Source organism: Phodopus roborovskii, unplaced genomic scaffold (genome assembly GCF_943737965.1).
Source record: "Phodopus roborovskii unplaced genomic scaffold, PHOROB, whole genome shotgun sequence".
NCBI lineage: Eukaryota > Metazoa > Chordata > Mammalia > Rodentia > Cricetidae > Phodopus > Phodopus roborovskii.
This window is the reverse complement of record NW_026125215.1, coordinates 42,312-60,131: the sequence shown is the minus strand read 5'-3', so window position 1 is coordinate 60,131 and position 17,820 is coordinate 42,312. Positions and strand designations below refer to the sequence as shown.

The window sequence follows — 17,820 nt, the reverse complement described above, 5'->3', positions numbered from 1 at the left end:
CCACATGGAATGGGCCCCCAAAAGCCAGCTCATGCAGGATCTGTCCCTGGACAGATCCTGGCCCCACTGCCAGGGCCTGGACAAACAGACTAAGCCATGCAACTGTCACCCACATGCAGAGGGCCAGGTTTGGTCAAAAGGGAGTCTTTTTTATGTCATCATCTCACTGCCTCTCCCTTCTACCCTCAACGAGTGTGGATTCATCTGCTGACCAAGACACAGCTCATGATTTGACTTCCAAAAGAACATTTATTTTCCAAGTTGAGGTACAAATATTCCCCCTCCTATGCCCCATCCTTCCCCCACTATTCAGTTCTGCAGTTTCTTCTGTAAGGGCCATCTTTTGGGAACAACATCTTTTGTAGAACAGCCTCATCTTGGTTCCTCTGGTCCTGAAGCTGGCAGAGACTCCCATTCATAGCTCAGTGTGTTCTATATGAGGTGGCTTCTTAGCTAGGAGTTCAGTCCAGAAAGCAACTTCCTCCCCTTTCAGTCTCTGGGCTTGCTTGGTGGTGGCTCCAATCTGCAGGTACCCTTCCTTCTGGTCATACTCTGGCCAGTGTGGCAGCCCCTTCCCATTGGGGTTCCTGGGAACATAATCAATTAGAATTCCTCAAGATTGCTACGTGGCCCACCATTCCTCTGTAGTTTGAATGCATCACTGGCTAATCTAAGTTGAAAGGCAATCAACCTCCACCAACAGAGAGCTTTCCTCTCTTTGAGACAGCCCATGGTTTCTAGAAAACTCCTGTGATAGAGCACTATAGTCTCCCAAACTGGTCACTCTGACTTTAGAAGTAACCCTCTCCAAAATGTTTGCCCAACCATACCCTATCCACCCTTTCTACATTTGCCATGAGCCTTACCCATTCCTAGCAAAGTTAGCCCAGTATTTCATCACCATCTTGCTGAGGTTGGTCTCCTCTTCTGAGGCGCCCCCTGTGTGGAAGGTAGAAAAAATGGTTTTGTTACTCAAAGTGTGGACCAGATGCAGCATCATTTGGGAGTTTGTTGGAAAGTGGAACTAAGTGCTTACTCTTCAACTACTCAGTGTGAAGATTCTGCTTGGTTCCTGTGTACATTCAGGGGGAGAGACTGATATATGACTCAGAAGTGGGAATGTGTGTGCCATGAGCCAGAGCCAGCTGCCTTTGAGTCCATGTCCATCTGCCTTTCCCTCCTTGCTCAGGGTCAGAATGTCATATTCCAGATTGTCCTCTGTCTTGGAGAGGTGCATCTGGGTCTTTTCTCAGTCACTCTGACACAGTATTATCCACAGGCTCTAAAAGATACCAAACACCCAGGAGGAAGAGGCTTGCAGTTGGTTTGTGAACCTATGCAAGCGTGGAGAGATATTGCACTGGTAACATCTGTGAAAGGCTTTCTTTAAATATCATGTAATGGGACTGGAGAGATGGTTCTGTGGGTCAAGGCACTTGCCACCAAACAGGATAATTTGTGTTGTATTACTGGGACTCACAGGAGAAATTAGGGAACTATTCCCATGAATTGTTCTCTGATTTCCATAGCATTTGCATACACACACACACACACACACACACACAAACACACACACACACACACACACACACTTTAAATATGTTAATAAATATATCAGATTCCCTGGGAAAATGGCACCTATCTCCCTAGGAAAGGGAAATAATGTAGATAGTTATGGAAGGATGCAGGGAGGGACTGGACTAAGAGCCTCAAGTGAAGAAAGGGAGGAAAGAGGGGGATGGGGACAAGGAAGGAAATATAGGGGGAGACAGCTAAGTCAGGGGCCATTTGAGGGGTTGTATGGAAACCTAATACAGTGAAGGTACCTAAACTATATACATATATGAAGTCAATCTAAATGAAACTGCTGACAAGTGGGGAGACAAGCCCCTATCTGGCCATCTCTTGTCACTTAATGAAGCTTTTAGTACTAAGATTGGGTTACATCTAATTGAGATATTGGCCAGAGGTCCCATGGGAAACCCTAAATAACCCATGCTGTTGCCAAGACAAGAGGTTGCTCTCCACATACTGATGAATGTTCCATTGCTAAAGACATCGCCTACAAACACATTGAACCTGGATAAGTGGAGCAGGTGCCCACATAGAAACTACCCCTACATTCTACTGTCTTTGGTAAGGAAGGTACTCTGCATATTCCCAAAGGAGCAATGTAAACAAGCTAGCCACAAACCCTTTGATCTACAATGGTGTCTTGCCTGCAAGTTGCCATAAAACTTATGAAAGTAAGTAACCAATATTTGATTTTACATATGGCTCTCTCCAAGGAGATAAAACCCATACCTGCCATTGTTCGAATGACCAAGAAGCTAAGACCAGATAGCCCAGAGACCTAAGGCAAAGACAAATACTACTGCTGCAATAAATAAATAAATAAATAAATAAATAAATAAATAAATAACAATGTTTTAAAAGGTAGCAATAAGATGACTCCTAATGACATTGTTCTAAATTCATATAGCAATACCTTGCTCAGCCACCATCAAAGAAATTTCCTCTTAAAGATGGGAACCAATGTAGAGACCCACAGTCAGACATTTTAGTAGAGGTTGTTTTGAGGGAAATCAGATAGTGGTATTCTAGTCCTAGATCAGGGCCTTGTGGGTCACATAAGCCATCTATTTTTTAAAAATTAAATTTTCTTACATTCCAATCCAAGTTCCCCCTTCCTCCTTTCCTCCTACTCCCCCTCTCCTCCCATTTGCTCCACAGAGAGGGTAAAGCCTCCCCTAGGAAGTCTACTAAGTCTGTCCCATCATCTTGTTGAGGCAGGACCCCTTAAGACACCTCTCTACCTACCACACCCCTGTATCTAGCCTGAGCAAGGTATCTGTCCACATAAAATGGCTCAACTAAGTCAGTTTGTGTATTAGTGTTATATCTTAGACCTACTGCCAGGCCTTATATATTGTCCGAGAGTCACATCACTGTCACCTATATTAAGGGAGTCTAGTTTGTTCTTATGCAGGTTCTCCATTTGTCAGACACGAGTCAGTGATCTCTCAATAGCTCAGGTCAGATGATTCTGTGGCTTTCCCCATCATGGTCTTGACTCTTTTGTTCATATTATCACTCCTCCCTCACTTCAATTGTACTCCAGGAGCTTGGCTCACTGTTTAGTTGTGGATTTCTGAATCTGCTTCTATCTGTGTCTGAGAGAGGGTTCAAACTTCTCTGGGGTTATGGATTGTAGGCTGGGCATCATTATCTTTATGTCTGGTATCCACTCACATAAGCCATCTTTATGTGTGTTGGAATAAGAGAAAGGTTGGAGACTGCCTACTGTAGCTCAGCTCTGTTATAGAGTGCCGGGAAACTAGCATCAGGAGAGAAGGAGAAACTTGCTGAAAGCCCCTCAAACAAGAATAGGACCCACTCCTCCAGACTCCCAGATCACACACACAATATAGAGCCAATACCTTTTAAAAATGGAGCCCCAAACACAGAGAAGATTTCATCACCATGGTCTCCTATCACTGCCTTGGGTCTCTTTTCAGATACGAAGCTTGGACGATATTGAAATTCATACATGTAGGTAGGAACTCCGGCATCTGAGGAGACATGGGTTCATGCACAATTCATGTTAGCAGAGGGATGCCTGGGTAGCAATGAGGTCTCCAGCCCTGAGAAAACTGCTGGTTACTACTGCAGGACAGAGGCAGCTTCTGAAATGCCCAGCGATGGCTTTGGGTTTGCCCAGATGTTTGAAGTAGACCTGGGATCTGAGCCAGGTGTTGATAGAATGCAGAATGAGAGGATGTAATTCAGGCAGTGAATACTTGGGTGTGTTCAGTGACAATACACAGTTCCTGCTCACTCTGGGAAAAATTAGCACCCAGTCAGTCTGCTTTTGTGCATCCCCAGTGTTTTCCTCAATCATTTAGTAGAACCATGCAAATCCAAGTTGTTTGTTTGAATAGGAGGGGTATTTAATGTAATCCCATACAAATGTATACAAAGACAGAAATCTGCTTTTGGGTTTAAGGAAAGCACTAAACTTGAGGTTTATACTTCAGTCACCCTCATTACCTTGTTTCCTGCTTGACATGGAAGAGTTAAGTTCTTAAGATATTAAAGTGGAGAAATAGGCACACTCTTTCCCATCTTCTCTACCATCTTCTCTCACCAGCAAAGATGCCTATTTCAAGCCTAAAGAAGAGACCCTTTTTCATGTTGGGCCATCTGACTTTTCATGGATACCACTCACTTGCTTGAGCCACCAGACTGGGGAGTCTGTCACTATCCAGTGGTCCTTGTAGGATATAAATATCCACATAAGAGTGACAGAGAGGGGAAGTGTAAAACCACAAATTAATCTAGTAGATAAATTATGCAAAGGTTCTTCATGAAGGAAAAGGATTAAGCCCAGCACTCATACCTAAATCACTCAGGGAAAGCCTCTCCACATTTTGGCTCATATGACTTTTATTTATTTGAAATTGGGATAATATTGTGCATGTTATTTTAAAACACTGGTATCAGTATTTTGTAACATATATATCTGTCCACAAAATTATTATTTAATATGTTACTCTAACATGAATATGAAGAGTGATTTATTTAATCATCTCTCACAGGCTCCATCCCTGCACCCTTAAAAGTAAACTTTCTTTGCCTCTAAAGTCCATGGGTCAAGCATGTACATGTTGGCTACAATGATCAACTTGACATAGCCCAAAGTCACTTTAGAAGAGAATCTCAATTGAGCAATGGCCCAGATTACATTGTCTTGTGAGCAGGTCTGTGGGGAGTTTTTCTTGATTATTAATTGCACTATTAATTGCTCCAGCCTATTATGGGCAGCACAATCCTTAGGCAGGTGATCCTGAGCTATGTAAGAAAGGCAACTAAACATGAGCAAGAAAGCCAGCAAACTCCACCTCTATCATCTCTGCTACATATTCCCATCTGAGTTCTAGCTTTGCCTTCCCTTAAAGATGCAGTGGGATGTGGAATTAGAAGGCAAATAAATCCTTTCTTCCCCTACATTGCTTTTTGTTGGATTTACCACAGATACAGAAGAAAGCTGGAGCACAGAATGTGTTAAAGAAGTGTTTGGACTTGCTCTGACACTCACTTTATCAAAGAACCCAGACTGCAATTATGCAACAAAGAACTTTCGTGAATGAAAGGGCATATTTTAGTCAGTATGCTCTCAAGGTATTTTTAGAACTGTGTCCATAAACCATGAACATTGATAAAATTCCTGTAATTACTTATCTTGAATGTAAGTAGAACATACATTTAGGCAATAGTAAGAACAACCAAGAAAATAGAGACAATGGGGTACCATTAACAGACTAGACATGGTGAGAGTAGCTAAGGAGAACAATGGGCACAAAGCCCATTTCAAAAAGTTCTGGTAAACACGCTCCTAATATGGGGTCAGAGTTCAGGAGGTGAAGAGAACTCCAGTCAATTGCAACTAGATGAAAACAATCAAACCATCAACTATCAAAGACAAAGGAAATACTTAGGAGCATCAAGAGATAACTCATATAAAGATGTGTGGTGCCATTGAAGAAATCCTGCAGGCAGGGGAGAGCAGATGGATTCATTCAATAGCCACCAGCTAGAGCAGTGTACTAAGATGTCTTTCAGAAACAAGGGAGAAATGACAAATCCCCCAAAGAAGCTCATGGAGCTCATTGTCTCTGCAGCTGCCTTGTGAGAATTTGCTAGAGTCCTTAAGATTGAAAGCTAAATATGCTAATTAACAACTTGGAAGTCAGTGATGTAAACTTGTGAAGCCATAATCAGGGCACTCGGACTGTAAGACTGTAATTGTAATAGGTAGGGGATTTTATCCTATATAGTACTAAGCTCTGTACAAAAACACTGCTAACAACTAAAATGACATTAATTCTGGCACCCAAAAATGCAAAAAGTGGGGCTGCAGAGATGCCTCAGTGGTTAAGAGAACTGAATGATTTTACAGAGGTCCTGTGTTCACATCCCAACATCCACATAGCAGCCTTTTACTCAAGGTCCAGGGACCGATGCCCTCTTCTGGCCTTTGTGGGCACCATGTGCTCATGGTGTACAGACAAATACAGGCAAATAAACCCACACACATACTATAAAAATAGTATTTTTTAAAAATAAAAATGTCAAATATAAATAAAATGTTAGTTGTTATATGAGATCAAAGTTATGTTGTTAACAACTTAAAGTAAGTTTCATAGGCATAGGGCATCCCTATAAGTGGTTCTCATGGTAGCCACAATGTGAAATTTCTTAGCAAAACACGCAATAAAAATAAAGGACTAAAAGCATGTAAGTACAATACCATCCAATCACCTGGAAGGGGACATGAGAGTGAGGCTGAGAGTGTTTACAAAACCATCAGAAAATACAGCAAGTGAATGGCATTAGCAAGTCCTTGTCTGTCACTAATTTCCTTCAATATACATTCTCCAGTAAGGGTGTATGTAGTGACTGAATTTTTCTTTTAAGATCTGAGATTCTACAGTCTTAAAACAACCCCCTACAAACTTTTTAAGACCTACACAGACTGACTGTGAAGGGAAATTAGATATTATGCACACATAGGAACCAGAGGTGAAAAAGAGGATTATAGTTAACTCACAAATAGAGTTTAAGTAAAAAAAGTATATAAAAAAATAAGACACTTTGTATTGATGAGAAGTCAATTCTCCAATGGAATATATACAGATTTAATGCAGAGTACATAAACAGATAAAAATTATTAAAGTATCAGGAGGAAGACAAAGAAACAGAGAGACAGGAGAGGGAGAGAGAGAAAGACAGACAGAAAGAGAGAGAGAGATGATGGGAGATGACATTCTCTAAATATGTTTCTCTTATTGGTTAATGAATAAAGCACTGTTGGCCAATAGGAAAGCAAGTGGGACTAGGAGACAAGGAGGTTTCAGGGAGAGGTAGGAGGAGATTCAACATGCAGAGATTTGAGGAAGAACAACTCTGGACCATCTCTCCAGTAAGATAAAACTGTGTAGAAATACTTAGATTAATAGAAATGGGTTAATATGTAAGACAGAGCTAGCCAATAAGTAATGCTAGTGACAGGCCAACAGCTTTATATCTAATACAGCATCTCTGTTTGTTATTTGGTGCTGGCACAGCTGTGGACCAGGCTGGCAGGAAAACCTGCTCATAACAAAATGGCGCCATAATGTGGACCCGAAAACTTTCACTTAAAACTTGACAAAAGCTTAAAAGGGGTTTTATAAACAAAAGAACAGAGACAAGCAAGGCTTCTTGGTAGCAGCATTTTTCTTGGTTGGGCTCTGTTTTGTTAGAGACAAACACGGCTCTTTTATGGGAGGTTTCCTGAATCATCATAAATGGCAAAAAGCAGTACGGCTTTTAAGAATCATTGCTAACAATTCAGTGGTATATTTGAGCAGCTGGGGAGAGTAGCTGGGGCATTGGTGGCACATGCCTTTATTTCCAGCACTCGGGAGGCGGAGTCAAATGGATCTCTGTAATTTTAAAGTAAACCTGGTGTACGGAATGAATTCCATGGCAGCTAAAGTTACACAGAGAAACCCTGTCTCAAAAAATAAAATAAAATAAAATAAAATAAAAAATAAAATAAATAAAATAAAATAAAAGTAGATGAAATAGAGTAATGAAAAATAGAGTTAATAAAAAAGCCATGTAAAGATGGAAAGTACAAAAGATTCTGGATACTATATATGTTGGCATTGTCTTTAAATTGCTCAATTGCTAAGGAAGTACACTTGATTATCAATGCTGATAAATTAATCCAATTTATATATTTTAAAAATGCATTGACTTCAAAATTTAAGTCTAAGGACAAGTTACTGGGGAAAAGAATTTCTATTTTTGTTTCCACAGAAAATGAAAAGCTATGGATTCCTTTCAGACTAACATGGTTCGATAAAGCCAGACCTCCTGAAACAGCGCCCCAGGCGATCCAACATTCAAAACAGCTGGGACAAGGCAGCCTTGCAGACCACTACAGCCAGGATTTCTGCATCTTCTTAGGATCCCCATGACAGTGCCCCCTACCAGCAGGAAGCAGTTTGGAAAGTACACTGCTCAAATTCCCAAATATAAATGTTCAGTTTCATTTATATGGGTTTGGTTACAAATGGTTAATGACCACAACCAATCTCTTTAAAGGTAAAAAGGGAATTATGGTATAGAGATGAATACTTTGCTTTGGAATGGATTTTTATTTATTGATACAAATTTAGGGTCAATTTTGTGGTACACATATTTCTCCTCTTGTTTAGGTATTGTGTTTATAGAGTTCATTTAGAAATGTAATGTATAATTTAGTACAGATTATAGATAGTTAACCTATAATAGTCAAAACATATAGTTAGGTGAGTTAGGTTTTCTAAATATATAGAGATGTATTTGAAATGGATAGGCATTCTTCAAACCTTTCAAAGACCTACAAAATATGGCATTTAAAATGGTTTAGGGTTTTTCTTGAAAGTGAGACATAATTGCTGCTGGCAATACCACCTGTGTCAGAAAGGAAGATGAATGTTTAAGAAAGGCATTATGAAGTTTGCTTTCAATATGGCAAGCATAGTCATTTGGGCAAGATACTGCTCTTGTCTGGACTGTTTGACTTTATGTTGTATAAACTGGACATGCAGGACCCACAGGAAAGTGACTGCTAATACAAGATGGACATTGCTACAGGGTTCCTGCTTCATGGGAGAGTCTGCCAGACATTCCGCAGGACACAGAGAAAAATGACTGACAAACTGCTAATACAGGTGGACAGTTTAGTTTCCTGCTTTGCTGAGGAGTCTGCCAGACACACCATAGCCTATAGGCTGAAGATGGAACATTACAGAAGAACTTTGGGTGACTAATCAGGTAGCAAGATGTCTTTGTCATTTCTAGAGTTCATATATTATCCTTCTGTGGTCTTTGAGGGAGTTGAAGACAGATAGTTATGGTTATAGTTCTCCTTAGTAAGGATTAAGGATAAGTTACATAAAGGACTTTAGAATCACAAAGATAGGATAAATGATAGAATATTTTCTTTAAATCTTGCTAAATGTTAATGAACTAAATATTGTAACTGTGATTCTTACTTGATAACTGTTTTATTATATATTTTGCTATGTTAAGGTTAAAACCTTTCTTTTTATTTTAGACAGAAAAGAGGAGATGTCATCCTGTAAATATGTTTCTCTTATTGGTTAATGAATAAAGCACTGTTGGCCAATAGGAAAGCAAGATAGGCGGGACTGGGAGACAAGGAGGATTCGGGAAGTAGTAGGGTGGAGATTCAAAATGTAAGACCAAGAGAGAATTCCAGACCCTCTCTCCGGTAAGATAAGACCACGTGGAAATACTTAAATTAATAGAAATGGGTTGATATTTAAGACAGAGCTAGCCAATAAGAAATGCATGCAACAGGCCAACAACATTATATCTATTACAGTGTCTCTGCGTATTATTTGGGGCTGGCATGGCTGTGGGACAAGGCTGACAGGAATACCTGCTTGTAACACACACACACACACACACACACACACACACACACACAGAGAGAGAGAGAGAGAGAGAGAGAGAGAGAGAGATTATAATACCAAAGCAGTAGTGAGCTGCAGTACCCCACTTTCTACAATGATCACATTACACAGACAGAAACTTCACAATGAAACACCGAACTTGAACAAAAGTTTGGACCAAGTGGCATGATGGAACTCAAATAATATTTAGAATAGTCCACAGCTTAACCCCAACAAGATGTATATTCTTTCCAAATACCCACAGAACAGTTGCTGGAACAGAGCACCCATAGGCACAAGCAAATCTTGCTTCATTTAGGAAGAACTATGTGTAACCTCACACTCTATCTGTCCAGACCTAAGTCATTGACGAACATCCATGTAGTAGGTACCAGCTCAGGTCTTACCTTCTCCAACCAGGGCTCATGAAGATGGATAAAGAAGTACCAAAGACATCAAAGATTTTTATACCTCCTTTCCTTGTAATTCTTTCCACTCTCTCTTTTTGGACTTTCTCATCTGGAAGAAGCTCTTTCCCATCAAATCCCACTCTTGAACCTGAATTTTCATTCTTTTTGTTGGTTTGCTTTTGTAAGAAAGTGTTTTTGTTTAACCCAGGCTGGCATTGAACTCCCTATGTAGCCAAAGAAGACCTAACCTTCCTTCCCTGCCTCCCAAGTACTGGGATTACAAACATGTACCACTAGGTCTGACTTATAAAGTACTCATGATTGTACCAGGGTCTCCTGCATTCCAGCAAGGCTGTCTACTAATGGAGCAACATCCTAGCCTCATGTACTATGTGTGTGTGAGTGTGTGTGTGTATGTGTGTGTCTATACATACATACATACACGCATGCACATACATGTATGTGTATGTGCTTGCGTGTATGTATATGCCTGAGAAGATGCCAATTCAGAAACTTGTTATTGAGTCTATGTCTTCCCATTCAACATGTAAGACTCACCTCTGAGGCCACGGGACATGAGAATAGATGGAATACCCACAAATATATCCCCAAACAAGTCCAGGAGAAGGTCTTTCTTTTTGACAGGGTCATTTGTCTGTCCTGAATACTTCTCAATGACTTCTGGAATCATATTCTCAGAGATGTTCTGAAACAGATCAGAGAGTGAGTGACCACTCCCACCTGCAGACAGTTAACAAGACTTCATGGCTCATGAATCATGGGCTCTGTGCCAACCAGCTGGCTATACTAGAGAGGATTCTCTAGATACATTTGCAGTATGTCATTAAGTTTGAATGTCAGGCATCTGCAAATTATGTTTTCCCATTGGCTATGGCAGAAAAGATTCTTTTGCCTGACAGCTTTGAAACTGTTGTCTAGTGAATGCTATCTTCAGCTGTTTTAGAGGAAATATGTTTTTCTCTCTCCTGTGGAAAGAATTAAACCTCCAGGGTCTCTCCCTTTTCTCTAGGGGGAAAGACACCATGTACCCTAGCAAATAACTTTAGAGTAAGCTAGTCCTAGGAAATGGAATGAAAAAGACACAGATCAGCAGATTTTCTTGTCACAAATGCTTTGTTTTAGATTTAAAGAACCAGACTATCTATCCAGTGATCTTTTGACAACAAAAACCCAGGCATCAGAAAAGCAGGGAACCTCTAGTGTGTATGGCCACAGTACCCACCTATCTGATTCGCCTTCTAACTACTAGGTCTTAGGCCTCCAAAATATAAATCTGATAGTCTTTGTTGGTCATGGAATCAATATTTTCTGAGTATAAATTCTCCAAATAAATCTTTCTCCTGGCAACTAGTCCTGGACCTATGCAGGTTTTTGATTGGTGAACAATGATTGTGAGTTTATTACACTGGGGTGCAAAGTGGAAGAGTAGAAAAGTCAGAGGTAAATCGCAGTGACCACTGTTGTTTATAGCCATTGAATTTGTCTGTGATTAAAGCAAGCCACTGACCTTTATTTGCCCCCCTCAAATTCCCATGATTCCTTGGAGCCTTACAAGAACAGAGTGGAACTTCAACATGAGGGAACTGGCCATTTTCTCATTCATTTTGTCTTCAGAGCCCATCATCTGTTAAAAAAAAATAGGTAAAACATTTGTAAATCACAGCAAACTAAGAAGAACTCTACAGATGAACCAAATGGAACAATGAAACAAAGGTGCTTGTGTGTTGTGTTTGTGTGGTTCTAACAGATATGGGAGTATATGTACTGAAAATGAAATCAACAAATAAAATAAATGGAACTCCATGAATAAATCTAAGTAAGACAGAGAGGACAATCAAGAGTGTATTTATTACACTGGGAGGCAGCCATGTTCCTCCAGGCAGTTGAACATTCAGGCCATGGTCATGAAGAAGCCAAGGGGACTCGAGAGACACAGGTTACTTGCCTTCAGATTCAGGTGACAGGAGAAACAAAAGCAAACATTATGTCTGTATGTCTGTCTCCCTGTGATGTCCCCTGAAGTCCTTCTGTGTGAGAGCTACAGGCCTCTGGGAAATGCTGACCTGTCTAGGTTTGCATTCACAGCTCTTGAGGTCTAGTTTCAGCATTTCTTCTAGCACTGAGAGCCACATCCAAAGCTGATGCCAGGGCCTAAGATGCCTGCTTGGAGAGCTCAGTATTGCCAATGGAAAGCTTGGTGGTGGGCAGACAGGACCCTGAGCCCCTGTTCAGTAGTTACTTTAGAAAACTTTCAATTACTTATCACTCTTCTTCTCCACATGGTATAAATTGACACTCTGAGTGGCTTTATCTGGGACTCTCAGAGCAAATTTCCTTGGAAAGACTTAAGATTCTTTGAAATGTAGTCATCTAGGTGTACAACCCTTGATCAGAGCAGAGAGGATGTTGGCTGAGCCTCTGTGGAGTGCATCTAAGAGGTCTGTACATCCTCACCATTGGAATGATCCATCCAAACTCTTGCTTGTTGATGCCCACCATGTAGGGGACAGTGTTGAAGCGCTTCTCAGCCAGGATCTCTTCTGGAGTTTTTGGCAGCAACACTCCATCAATCACAGTGGACAGGGAGGTATTTTCCTAGGGAAAATAGAAATATTATGTTTATGAATATCCTGTACTACGTTTCCTCCATATATCTCCTCTTTGCTGTCCTGAGAGTTTGCCAAGCATAAAGGCCCTGTGGCTATGGCCACAGAAACCCAATGTGCTAAGAACAATGGTTGAATCTAGGAGTCTTCAAGGTCAGAAATGTGAATAGTTGAGGTCAAGTGGTAGGGAATTGAGGAGAATTTCCACTTATTAAAGAGGGCTACTTATTAATAATTCTCACTTATTAATGCATCTGTCTATGCATATCTAAACCTGGGTGTTTTGGAATATATGAGTGGTTTTGAGTGTTCTTGAACTGTCCGTGCGGTGCCAGAGACCTTGTTCCTACTTAGAGAAAGACTACAGCAACACAAATCCAGCAGGAGAGAATACCACCAGAGTGTGATTACTGCCACCTTGAAAAAGCTGAGTAGTGAGGAGAGCTTGCTCTAGATTCTTGCAGGAGGAACTGCCTTTGTGAAGGAGGATGACATTCTGGCCACAGGAAGCTGGTCTTTTTGATGTTTGGAGTGGTATCTTATCAAGAACACTATAATCAGCTGAAGTAAAGCAGGAGAAGGGAATGAATCAAGTGACAGAGGAGTCTGTGTATAGAGCTAATCCCAGGAAAGTTGTAAAGGCCTGGAGTGGGGGACTTTGCTAGAGAGAATTAGAGAGAGGGCCACAAGGTGGGGCTATTTTTTCATATGTGACAGGTTTTTCCTTTACATTTACTAAAATTCCATTGTGTAACGTTACATTTTCGTTATCCATTCTTCTGTTGCTAAACACGCATGCGATTCTGTTTCTTTGATATTATGAATAGTGAAGCAAAAAAAAAAAAATGTAGATGTAGGTAGGCAAAAACAGCAAAAACAGTTTGAAATTTTTTTCAATAAAACCTATTATACATATATATATATACATATATATCTTTAAAGATATATGTATATATATACACATACATACATACATATATCTTTAACAGCCTAGGGTCACCTGAGAAGGTAGTCACAATTGGAGAATTGTCTAGCTCATATTGACTTGCAGGCAGGTCTATGGAAGAATGTTTTGCTTGCTTAATGTGGTCAGCGCCATTTCCTGTGAACATGTCCTAAGCTATGAAGAAAGCTAAGCATGAACCTTCCTATGAACTAACAAGCAGTATTCCTCCATGGATTCTGCTGTACTGGTTTTCTTGGCTGTTCAGAACTGCTTGAGTTCCTGCCATGAATTTCCTCATTGATGGACTGCGGCCTTGATGTGGAATGCAATGGAACCTTTTCCTCTACCAGATAGCTTTGGGTCAGAGTGTTTTAATCATAGCAACAGAAAGAAAAGAAAAACAAACAAACAAAAAATATGGTTCTGGGAACTCAGAGCTCTTTTGTGGGGACTATCACAATGCAGCCACGGGAATTAATGCTAAAAGCAAAGCCAGCATTTTAAGAAGGGAAATGGCATGGGATAACTTGTATTCTCAAGGAGGAATGGAGTGAGAAAGAAAGGTAGAGGCAGAAAACTTCCAGAAGACAGTCAGGGCCAGCGTGGCTCTGCACCTGGGGTTCCGAGGAAGACTCTGATACCAGAAACTGTGAAGCCCACAGGTAGTGCCACTGCTGCCAGGAATACTGATAGCTGACTTGGAGGCCAGGTGATTTGTCTTTTTGAGTCAGGGAAGCCAGAGGCATCTTTCCCTCTTCTATTTATCTCATGCTTCACAACTCACTTGTCAATCTTCTTCACAAGTATCAGCACCCCCAGCCACATCTCATCATTCCACTGCTCAGTCCCTGATCTGACCTACAAATCCCTACAGTGTAATCTTCCTACCCACCCCTTGACCCTTCCCTATCCCTCGTCTGTACAATGCATTTCTACATTTTACTTGGTGTTATACCTTAGAACTGTAATACAGACAAGTGGGAGGGAGGTAGGAAGACCAAAAACTTCTATACTACATAGTAGTAGGACATTGTCTGGAAATAAAAGAACTAAAAACAAGACATTAAAAAAAGATCACTTGTTTTTATTATTTAATTTATTATTTTACATGTCAATCTCAGTTCCCTCTTCCTCCCTCCCTCTCTCCCTCCTTTCCTTCCTCTCTCCTTCCCTTTTATCCTCTCTGCCCTCTCACATGCACCCTAACTACCCTCCCCAAAAAAATGCTTTGACTCCAAAATTTAAGTTCAAGGACAAGTTACTGGGGAAAAGGATTTCTATTTTTGTTTCCACAGAAAATGAAAAGCTGTGGATTCCTTCCAGACTAATGTGGTTTGATCAAGCCAGACTGCCTGAAACAGTACCAGGTGATCCTACATTCAAAACAGCTGGGCAAAGCAGCCTTACAGACTACAGCCAGGATTTCTGCATCTTCTTAGAATCCCCCAAGACAGCTCTCCTTACCAGCAGGAAGTAGTTTGGAAAGAACAATATCCAAATTCCCAAATATTGTCTATAAATGTTTGTTTTCATTTAAATGGACTTGGTTATATAAAATAAAAAAAAAAACACTGTTCAGAGCCCACTTACCATCTATCTCGTGTTGAATCATAATCCAACCATTTAGCTAAAACTGCACCTGTCACTTCTATGACTTCCTCAAGCCTTCTCCTTCCTATTCCCTTCCCCTAACTGTCTCCTGCTACAAGTCCAGGGAGGCAGCCATGAATCAGCTCTTTTCACACAGTAAAACCTGACTAAAAGGATCTCATTTCATCCTCAAAGGGTCTTCAGGGAATGTCTGTGATCTCCAGGGACAGAGCCCAACACAAGGCTGTAGAGCTCATAGCTAATGACACCAGACACAGGCCAGTTCTGGGAGGTGTCAGGGCAGTAGGATGAGGCTATTCGCACTATCTGTGAGTTTCCTAGGTTATGGATAGAGAGTGGTGTCCTCAACTGACTGTCTTAGGCTTCTGTCTATATAACTCCGGCTGTGTACTCTAAAGACTACTGAGACTATAGCCAGTTATCCAGGTTCCTGATAGCAGAGTTTCAGTGCAGCCTTCTCCTATCAGGCCATCTTTGTAGTGAGAACTGTAAATGAGGAGAGATGGTCCCAGTGGGATAAATATGCTGACTGAGAGCACTGTGCAGGGAGTCAGTTAGCACCACCTCTGGTCCACATACCTACTTTAACTGGCAAGTGACTCCTCCGGGAGCCGTAGGGGAAACCTTCATTCATAGCTAACTAGAATTTGATGCTGTTAAGATATAACGCCAGTAATCCAGAAGAAGCTCCTTACCTCTCCGTGGTCTCCACTGTCATCCAGCTCAAAAGGATTCTATGAACACAAAGGGAAGGATGCATTGAGAACCTTCCCCCTACAAAAAGCTCACCCTTTTACCTGTGCCCTGGGGTATCAATTTCTCCCATATGGGTCTTACATGGGGTCCTTGAGTATGAACACAGGATAGAGCAAAATGGAGATAGGGAGCAGCATGAAGGGGACAGGGCCTGGGATCCAGGGTCAGGGTCTCTGTAACTCTGGAGACATGTTTGTTGCCTATGCCTGTGTTCCTCTTCAACATCATCCCAACTTGGCCTTTCTGACAACACATCTGTTTCCCTCAGGAACAACCACTCAATGGGTTAGAAGTGGTAGCCAGGACTGTGTTCAAGAAGAGATGGGGCTGGAGGTAAATTTGATGTCAGAGCAGGACCAAAGGATTCCCTTTGGTTGAATCTTGCTAGCTTGGTACCACAGTGCTAGTGACTGCCCTTTATCATTACTGGGCTAAACCAGGCCTGGATCTGGAGAGCTGTCCCCTAGAACTAACCCATCTTTGTTTAGAAGATATTCTTTATTTCTCTTGTTGCCCTATGTGAAGCTTATCTGAGAAATTTAATTATATTAATCTAAAAAATAACTCCTAATTGAATATCCCCAAAATTCAGGTTAGAAGTTATATTTTCAGGAATATGGAATGTCTTAATCAATAAAGAATAAGAATGATCAGAAAGCAAGTTTGGAAGATTTCCATGTAATTCCTCTCCATGGAATACATATTTAGACTCCTTTTAATATTTAAGGTGTTTCATAATAAGAAATGAAATTTCCTGTTGAGACCAGGAAGCTAACACTCCATCTGAGAGCTGAGAAACTGCCCCTTTGGAGTTTATCCAGGGCAAGAACAACAGACTAGATAAAGTTTGGGGCCAAGGCCAAGAATAGAGGCAATTAGAATTGATACATGTACCAATTTCAGTGTGACCTCCAAGAACTCCTTTTCTGTCTTCTGGCGCAGGCAGTGGACCATGACAGCTGATGTGGTGGTTTTGCACCCAGAAATAGTAGCAATCAGCTGCAAAATATCACAAGCAACATCAGAGATAAGGAACAATGACTACATCCTCCATCAATGTAGACAGCAGATTCTAGCCTGGACCCAAAAGTAATGACTAAGTCCTCCATCAATATAGATGTAGATGTAGATTCCATCCAGGACCCAATTTTCTTATTATCTTGTCCTCCTCCTTTTTCTTCTCTTTCCCTCTCCCCATAACTTCCTTCTCTCTTCTTTTTTTCTTTCTTTCATTCACCCTTATTTGTTTGTTCGTTCTTGTGATAGAGTTTACTAAGTATGCCTGGCTGGCCTAGGGCTTAGAATATAGATTAGGGTGGCCTCAGCCTTATATCATTTCTACTGCCTACCTTTGCCTCCCTAGGTATTTGGATTATAGTCAAATATCACCATATTTTGCTTGCACATCCAGTTTGTGTGTGTGTGTGTGTGTGTGTGTGTGTGTGTGATTATAAAGGGTTTGTAAAACCCCTAAATCAGGAGTTCTCAACTTGATCATTAGAACCCTTTGGTTCAATTTGGAAAAATGAAAATTATCCTACATATTAAATAATTACTTTATAAGTCACAACAGTAGCAAAATTAGAGTTATGACGTGGTAATGGAAATAATTTTATGGCCGGGATCAGCACAATGTGTAGAACTATATTAAATGTCACTGAATTAGGAGAATTGGTAGCCATTGCTCTAAATTGCCAGATGTAGATATTAAATCTCATAGAATATTGCCAGTATTACTAATTGGATAATCAATACCGGAAACCTGCTATATTTCCCTGATTAAATCACACACACACACACACACACACACACACACACACACACACACACACAGAGCACAAATTTTTCCAACTTGAATGTCTCTCAGGCAATTTGCATGAAGGATAGGTTTTGTTTGGTTTTGAATACTACCTCTTCCACTCACTAATACGTGGCCTCAGTGACCTATAGAATCTCTT

The 17,820-nt window shown here is 40.8% G+C and overlaps 1 protein-coding gene across 1 annotated transcript in view; it reads right to left on the bottom strand.

Annotated features, from left to right (window-relative positions):
* Positions 1-229: 229 nt before the first annotated feature.
* LOC127227007 (carboxylesterase 1C-like) overlaps positions 230-17,820 on the bottom strand; it is a 29,465-nt gene continuing 11,874 nt past the window's right edge. Inside the window, exons 7-14 of the mRNA XM_051191229.1 lie at positions 16,757-16,861; positions 15,802-15,840; positions 12,398-12,538; positions 11,496-11,567; positions 10,481-10,628; positions 3,441-3,572; positions 867-939; positions 230-587 (exon numbers count right to left, since the gene is read on the bottom strand). Coding sequence (XP_051047186.1) covers positions 416-587; positions 867-939; positions 3,441-3,572; positions 10,481-10,628; positions 11,496-11,567; positions 12,398-12,538; positions 15,802-15,840; positions 16,757-16,861 — 882 coding nt within the window. The 3' untranslated portion in view covers positions 230-415. The remainder of the gene's footprint in view (positions 588-866; positions 940-3,440; positions 3,573-10,480; positions 10,629-11,495; positions 11,568-12,397; positions 12,539-15,801; positions 15,841-16,756; positions 16,862-17,820) is intronic.